General features: G+C 34.5%; 1 protein-coding gene across 1 annotated transcript; it reads left to right on the top strand.

The window, feature by feature from the left end:
* Positions 1 to 4,561: 4,561 nt before the first annotated feature.
* On the top strand, positions 4,562 to 5,533 carry LOC145248699 (uncharacterized). The gene has a single exon (XM_080110354.1). The coding sequence runs from the start codon at positions 4,562 to 4,564 to the stop codon at positions 5,531 to 5,533; it is 972 nt and encodes a 323-aa protein (XP_079966480.1).
* Positions 5,534 to 9,290: the final 3,757 nt, after the last annotated feature.

The following is a 9,290-nucleotide window of genomic DNA, read 5'->3' as shown; positions in this document are numbered from 1 at the left end:
AATCACTATATATATTTTATAAATTACTAACTAGTTCTACCTATGTATTGAGCACTTTTGAAGTAAATACTTAAAGTTTACGCATAAATTTATACTTTTGTATATTAATTTTATGTGAGCAAATGAAGTAGTTATATATATATATATATATGTCAGGTGATGTCACATGCTACTGGTACCATGTAACTCAGAACTACCTGTCTCCTGGTCGGGTCACCGGCGACTAAACTGGTTCCCCCACCAGACTTATTTGGTGAGGAGGGTGGCTAGTCTCCCTGAAGGATTAAAAACAACACCTTTCAAAGGGCGAATGAACTCAAGATCAACGGACAACTAGCACAGTGTGTGTTTGTGTGTATGTATGTGTGTGTTGGGGTGGAAAGGGCTCCCGTAAGCCGTGGTGAAGGCAACCTTTCTAGGAGAATCAAATCTCTGATTTAAAAAAACTATAAAGCGGGAGACCAGTACCCGCATTAAGCTGGTCTGCAGTTTAACTTGTTGCTAGCTATCTTGCTCTTGCTTGTTGCTGGATCTCAACATTTTGAACCGAGAGAGGGACTTAGCTGTCGTACAAAGCTAAGACTCTGTAACATCATCTGTGTATAGATACTCCCTCAGGCATTTGTCTATTAAAATCGTCCCGTGGTGATGGAAGTCATTTTTGGGCTCATGGACTTTAAGTGTCTGAGAGTGTGGCACTCGTCTGATAAGACAATTCAATCATCATCATATATATATATATATATATATATATATATATATATATATATATATATATATGAGGTATATAGTCTGTTTACTATAAAAAAAATTATTGGGTACATATGTGCATACATGTTTCAGTGGAATCCCAATTCAAAGAGACCACTTCATCAGACCAAAGAGGAGCGATATTGAAATGAATAACGATTACATTAGTATTTTATAAGATATTTGCTTGTGGTTTACGCTCTCGAGAAAAGTGGAGTGTATACTTTATATACGTGGGTAGTAAAGTTTTTTTTGGATGGAAGGCGCGATGAAAGAAGGCAGGAGAGGTGGAAGTGGTGGATGAAAGAAGAGGAGGAAGTACGATCCAAGTGGTCAAGCTGCAGCAGCGAGGAAATATTGGTATTATTTTAATGGTGGTTGTTTATTCGCCTAATTTTTCGCTTTGATCTGAAATAATATTATAACCTCATCACCGTCATTTCCCTATCTTTGGCTTTAATGGTTGTTTTTTTTTTCTTTTCTTGTGGCGACTTCATTACCTTCTATTTTATTGATGAGCTCTATGTATTTATTTATTTTATTCCTCGCTTTTTTCATTCTTTTCTCGTTTTAAAATTGTTTATTTATTTATTTGTTTATATATATATATATCTTGACTTATTTTATCTTTTGCCGTTTACACCCTATCTTCTATTTTTCTTTATATTCTGATTTTTTAGTTTTACTTTAAACACTATCTTATTATTGTTACCATTATTAATAAATAAATATAATTATTATTAAAAATTAGCATGATCAATTATCATAAATATCGCAGTCACCAACATGTTCATACATCATTACCCTCTATTTTTAATTATCATTATCATACTTAGAGTAGATAATTATATCTAAGCATGAAGATAAATTAACTATATACATTTTGAGATTTTTTATCATTATTGCAATACAACTTTCAAAGCTTCCCGTAGTAAATAACTAAAAAAGCTATGATAAGAAATGGGAGTGAAGGTGGGGACGTGAAAAGGAACGAATAGGAAGAAAAAAGACATGCCTTAGAATCACCACCAATAAATTATTTATGGTTCTCCTTTTCATTGCTTTAATTTCTGTAGATGAATTGAAGGAAATGGATAAATATTTGGAGCATGTAGAGAAATTTCTTGGTTAATATTCCTATGGGTCTCTTGACTCTGCAAGAATTACGGATTTAGTTGGACTATATATCCTGCACAATCTAACTAAAGATATAGAAGTTGATACAATTGGCGTATATAAGGATGATGACCTTTTTTTAATAAAAAATGCTGACGGCCTTAAATGTCATAAAATCGAAAAAATTATTATAGAAGAATTTAAAAGAATAAATCTTAAGGTTGAAATTACCATGAACATAAAACTAGTTCACTTCCTAGATATTAAACTAAACATAAACAAGGGAACTTACGAACCCTATAAAAAAGATAACAGTAACCCTATATATGTCCACCCTTTCTCAAATCACCCTAAAACTATCATTAACCATATCCCCAAATCCATTACTAAACGAATTAGCTCTAACTCCTCATCCAAGGAAATATTCGATAAACATAAAAAAATTTACAATAAGGCCGTCATAACAGTGGATAAAAAATAAATTAGAGTATAAAGAGGCCGTAAAGGAAACATCCACATCTAAAAAAGCCGTAAAAGAAAAATCATTTGGTTTACCCCTCCCTTCAATCAAATAACACAAAAATCTTAAATCTTATTAAGCTACACTTCTCCAACAATATCCCCCGCAAAATATTTAATAAAAACGCTGTAAAATTAAGTTACAGTTGCATCAATAACTTGGAAAGAATAATAAAAAATCCTAACAATAAAACTTTAAATGATAAAACAGAATATAACCAGAGTAAAAAATAGAAACTTGTAGTTGTGTAGATAAATCTAATTATCCCCTCAAACAGAACTGTCTGGCAACCTCTGCTATATACCCAGCTAACATATGAGCAAAGTAGGATCATACCACTAACAAATTCTACTTTCAAGCAAAGATACACTACCTATTAAAGTTCCTTCATGAATCCAAAGTATAGTGATTAAACATCATTGGCTGCATATTACACTGAACTAATAGAAAAAAACTTAACACGAATTGTTAACTGCGAAATCTTGAAAAAGAAAGGGAAGTTGTCAATTACTTAATTTCCCTGGTTTCCTTTGTTTAAATGAAAAACTCTTTATCACTAAATTTAAAGGTAAGGATAAACTCCTAAATAAAAAACAAGAAACATTCATAAATTGTAGGCATTACAAATCACACCTCCTTAATCACTTATATACTCCTCCCCCTTAGGTCCTTATCAAACAGGCCTCTAAGACTACATATACTAAGATCCCACAAAAATGCACCTTTTCACTTAAATCTCCACAAAATTAAATATTGGCTAATTTGATTACTATACCATCTTTGTCAGCACTGCTCATGAAAATCATTCTATATGACTATACCATTTAATTCCAAGCAATTTCTGTACATAGTCCAAATATTTATCTATTTCCCTCAATTCATTTACTGAATTTTAGCATGTTCATTTTTTTTTTTTTTGTATCTTATCGATAATTTAAAAAAAATACACGTTGGGGAATTTGTAAATAAATTAATGTCATTTCATGTGAATTTGTGCATTTATAATGATGTTATAAGCATCTTTCCATACGAATCTGTCACCAGACAATTTAATCTGTGATCCTAAATAATTCTACCCCAAAGAATTTGAATCAACCGATATATATTTTCCCTTTCCCCAAGGGTTTTTAATAACTATTTTATGAGCTTTAGGACGTTGATTCGATATCTGACACTAAATAATTTATTATTGACAAACAACTTGATCTTTTTCGACCATCTTACAGAAAATATTTTTATAACAAAATTTGTATATATATATATATATAAATATATATATATATATATAAATATATATATATATATAAATATATATATATATATATATATATATATATATAAATATATATATATATAAATATATATATATATAAATATATATATATATAAATATATATATATATAAATATATATATATATAAATATATATATATATAAATATATATATATATATATATATATATATATATATATATAAATATATATATATAAATATATATATATATATATAAATATATATATATAATGTTTAACATATTGGCAATATTTTAAATGAGATAATTCTCCCAGAGTAAATGTCGTATTGTGGTGACGGAAATGATTCTAGCTAAGAGTAAGATTGATAGAGGATGAAACACAATTCCCACTTTCCTATAAATTTGACCACCTTATTTCATATTATATGCTGTATTTTTTAGCAAATAAATCAAAGTATAGTATTTGTTCTGATACTACATTTTATCTCTTCTGTCAAGGAGAAATCCTTCTAGACTGGATTATAGCGCAGGTATCCTTACTATTTGACACGAGAACAAGTTTACAATAGTAGAACATTCCATGTCAAGATCACCAAACTTTAAAACAGTAAAAAAATCATTGATATAATGTGTGAAAATACGGATGACACAGCTAAACTTATCGTCCAAAAAAGTTTTCATTTTTTAGATTTTAGATAATTTCGTTTAATTTCACTGAATGGAAAGAAAAAGAAACCAAAGAAAGTTTTACGTGTTGGAATTTCTGAGATTAGGAATGATTATACGTTTCTTTGCATTTTTTGATTACAGGTCCTCTTGTCGTGATTGCACCGTAAATGCCCCTTCGCAACACCCTGAGCCACCAATTTTCACTCCAGCCCCACTGTACCCATTTTAGCAAGTGTGTGCTGATTATTTCATGATAATTGTTGACCGTTTCAGTTGCTGGATCTGTGTTTATGCCTTTCGTTCGAACAAACTGACCAGTAAACACCTGAAGAACACCTTCCGTGATCTTTTCATTGCATATGGAGTCGCTGAGGAAATCAGTAGCGATGGAGGACCTCAGTTCATTGGCAAAGAATTTCAAGGTTTTCTGACTCAGTGGGGTGTGAAACACCGACTGTCTTCAGTCGCCTATCCCCAGTCAAATGGCCGTGTAGAGGTGGCGGTAAAGACCGCTAAGAGGATTGTTCATGACAACTTGTCTCCCAATGGGAGTCTTAACAATGACAAAGCAGCACGTGCAATCCTTCTCCACAGAAACACACCATTGCCTGGTATTCAGCTCAGTCCAGCTCAGATTCTCCACCATCGTCAATTGAGAGATAGCATCCCGACACATCCGGAGCATTACCAGTTGCATGCAGATTGGATTGTCAGTGCTGAGCAGCGTGAAAAAGTATTCAATGACCAGCATCATCGAGTGGTGCGGGATGACGACAATCAGAGGGAGCTTTGCCCACTCCCAGTCGGTACAAATGTTGTTGTTCAGGATGCTGACGGGAGGTGGGCCAGGTCTGGTATTGTTGTTGAGGTTCTTCCATACAGACAATATCGGGTCAAATTGTTCTCGTCAGGGAGAGTTACACTCCGGAACAGACGTCACATTAAACCATGCACACTGTTGCCAACTGAATCACGTTCCCCTATTCCTTCACCCTCTGTACCATTCAGCTCTCCATGTAATATGCAATCCAATGTGCATAAAAATTCTGTCACCTTACAGCAGCAAACTCCTTCTATGGACACCTCAGGTGATCTCGACCACCAGGTTGACAATTCAGTGGCCACCAGTGGAAAAGACATCAACATTAAATGCAAGTCAACGAAACTTCCACGAGCGTTAAAAAATCTTCTTCCTTTCAATCGCCCAGGACTGAAAGAATAGCTCACTGAAGGAGAGAGATGAACAATATGTCTTGTTGTTGGAAGGAGGAGATGAATGATACCTGAAATTTTGTATTTGTTTCTTACTGTCATTTGTTCTTTGTATGTTCCAGCAATGCTGAGCAGCCTTTGATTAAATAAAGTCGTTCCCACTGATCGGGTTGTTCGTCCTCGCTTCTTCACTATTGTTCTCATCTTAAATGTTATTTTCACAATGGTTCGGTCGACAAGGAACCGTGGCATAGTGGATAAAGCACTTGGTAAAATTCAGTTTTAAGTTACACTCTCTGTAGTTTGAAGGTTCCATCGATAGTGTGGGCGATGCCCAAAGTACAACTGCAAATGACGTGGATTAAATAAACGGTGCCATTCGAAATTCTGTGCAGATTCCAGAATTGGACAAATAGAATAATGGGTTTGACAAAATGCCCCTGAAGAAGGTCGGATGTTACATCAACCGAAACATTACAGAAATAAAACTGAAGATGAGAGCAGTAGTCCAAAGATCCCAAATAATGCAAAAAAGCCTTTGGGTCAAGATCAAAGTGTAGTATCTGTTCGTCAGATGCTGCACTACACTTTTTTGGTCTCGGTTAATGGAGGAGAAATCCTTCATGACTGACACATATATTTTAATTTTGTTACTAACCAGAGTGTCTCTTTTTTTCTTTTCCCCCCACATTAAAAACCGATCTTGTGTCTAACTCTGCCCTCGTGGGGAGGCAAGTAAAAAAAAAAAAAAAAAAAAGAAGAATATAATAAAACTCTTTTGTACAACCGTTTTAATGCTTCAGATCAGGATAGGAACTGAAAAGCTGAGACAAGATGTCTGCAAAGCAAAGAAAAAGTTTGGCTTGAAAGAAAGCGTCTTTATTTAGATTCGAAATAACTCACAGAGAATGGTAAGCCATTTGTGCCAAGATGGAAGCACTGAGAATGGCAGAGAGAAGAACAAAAAAACAGTTCTAGATTAGGTTGACCTTATGACTAAGCTATAAAAATCCACAATGTCTATAAAGAACAAGGAACTGGATCTACATTAAAGAACACGGAATTGGATTTACATCGAAGAACACAATACATTTAATGCAGAGATCATTTTATTTCTGAAGCCCCCACCCCAACCCCTAACTAAAACGACAAAGCAAGAAATAAAAGTAATAAACAAAAATAAATAAATAAATAAAAGAACTTAGGAAGAATATCCTTTTCGTTTTGAAAAAAAATAGAAAGAATAATTTATTTTTTACTCTTCTCCAATTCAAACAAGGCCTGTTGCCACTTGACGTGACTGGCTACTAATTGGGATAATGTCTATAGAAGACTTTGTGGGGAGTTGAGCTGCAAGATGTCTTTTAGTGCTATATTCAAACTTTTATATGTTAGTAGAGTCAGGGAAGCAGGAAACAGGACGGGGATTCCAAAGTCCAGTCGTTTGTGTGCAGAAATTATTAGAGTAGAAAACTTTTGGGCATCTAGCATCTAGGGACCTCAACAACGAAGAGGTGGAGTTTTGTTGTTTGTTGGGTTTGTCGAGATTATATATGCCAAGGGTGCACAAGTGTTATGAGTTCATTAGAGCACAGGATCTTTAGAGGGGATAATATGGGCATACAACCTCTATTTAAAAATTCAAATATTTCAGATTTGCATTAAATTTGACTGATATTTATTAGAAACCAATCAAGCAATTTCTTATAACACTTTAAGCATAAGCTTTAAATTTTAGGCATTGAATCAAAATCGGCATACAGAATTAGAGATTTTTTTACAAAGGAATCACCACTTATCAAGGCCCAGAAACCACTCGAGGATAATGGTTAAAGAGTGTACAATGGTCAAAAGGGCAATATCAGTAATCGTTAGAAGTGTAAATTTGGTAAAGTGGATTACTTAAAGGGAACGGCTCATCAAGAACTTGTTTACATTGGACTTGAAGATCATCTAAAGATAGGTGTTTCGCTGTTATTACAACTCATCAGTGTGGTTTAGACATATGTACATATCAAATGAGATAAATAAATATAAAAATCTCTACATCACCACAATTCGCCCATGCATGGAGTATTGCATCTACCACTAATCTCTCCCTCTTAGGCAGGGTCCAGACAGAAATCTCCAACCTGATAGGTCCTGCACTATCAACCAAACTCCAACCCCTGTCCCATCACCCAATGTTGCATCCCTGTTCCTGTTTGTATTTTAATGGAATGTGTTCTGATGAACTCATAGCATTTTTATGCTTTCAATGTACATACTCCTGATTAACCAGACAAGCAGCAAAATGCCACCCCTTCACTGTTGAGGTCCTTAGATGCTAGAAAGTCTTCTACTCTTCTTTACTCAAACTGCTCTCTCCCGGTCTCCTGCATTTCTGACATGCAGAAATGTAGTGTGAACAGACATCTTGCTGTTCAACTCTCTACATAACGTCCCTGTAGATATGGCCCCAAATAGTAGCCTCTTGTGTCCAAGTGGCACTGTGCCTTGCTTGTGGTGGATAAGAGTAAAAAGAAATGTTTTCTCTAAAAATTGTTTTCTTTATATTTGACAAAGTGCGACTTTCAAGTAATATTAGATATAGTATGAGGCTAAATACGTTCGTTTCAGCTGCTAACATAATTGAAGTGTTAAAAATCTATATACTTTAAAAATCTATATACTTTAAAAATCGTAACTCATGCATGCTCGTCTCTTGTCCCCATGCACACTGGAGAACATCATAAAAGGTGAATAATGACATAAAGCTAACATTCATCTTTTACAAGACCAACAATTGTCAAGTATATGGAACTTTCGGCGTTTGGTAATACTGATCATTACGATTTTGCTTACTTCCAGCAGGCCAAGATCAAAGTGTAGTATCTGTTCCGGCAGATGCTGCACTTAAGATAATTTGTACCAGTCAATGGAGGGGAAACCCTCTATACTGGGACAATTATTATTTTTGGTAACCAGAGTGCCCCCTTTTTGCCTACTTTTAGGGGAGCTGGTTTTTACCTCACATTAAAAACGGCCTTGTGCCTAATTTGCTCAGTGGGGGAGCAAATAAATACCATCTGTTCCGGCAGATGCTGCACTTCAATTTCTTGTTCTCTGTCAGTGGAGGAGAAATCCTTCACGTCTGAGACAATTTTTATTTTTGTTCCTTTTCTCCACATTAAAAAACGACCCTGGTGTCTAACTCTGTCCCGTGGGGAGGCATTGTAAATAGCTACTCCCAGCAGTAGCAAGACGATTGCCAATGGATTAGAAGTGCCGACTGTCATCTATCTGCTGTGATACTGCAAAACAATCTGTCTGTAGATGACTAAATATACTCCCTTCTTGGGTTAAGCTTACTGGTAAGTAGTGAACTGACCATCTGCCCTTAGCGAATAAAGTAATGCTTTTTGTGTAATCAATTAGGGATTTCGGCATTTGACAATGTTTATCATTATGATTTAATTTACTCTCAGCAGCCATCATATGGTTAAGTTTCAATCCTGGCTTAAGGTAGTTGATTGTCTAACCCCACTGACGAGCTGTTATAAAGCGAAACAATCTGTCTGTGGATGACTATATATTAGTGATGGGATGATGCTAATATTTCTCCAGATTCCGATACGATTACTATATATATATATATATATATATATATATATATATATATATATATATATATATATATATGCCATCCAAACCACTTAAGTGTTGTAATATCTGTGCACTGGTCTGTAAATCTGTAAGCGGTTTGACACAACATTCAAAAGTGCATA

The sequence above is a fragment of the Euprymna scolopes genome, chromosome 27 (assembly GCF_053919585.1).
Source record: "Euprymna scolopes isolate OS-2025 chromosome 27, ASM5391958v1, whole genome shotgun sequence".
Classification (NCBI taxonomy): Eukaryota; Metazoa; Mollusca; class Cephalopoda; order Sepiida; family Sepiolidae; genus Euprymna; species Euprymna scolopes.
This window is presented reverse-complemented; position numbering and strand designations above follow the sequence as displayed.

What these genes read in the sequence shown, in the direction of transcription:
- LOC145248699 (XM_080110354.1), top strand. Translation starts at nt 4,562, where the DNA reads ATGATAATTGTTGACCGTTTCAGTTGCTGGATCTGTGTTTATGCCTTT.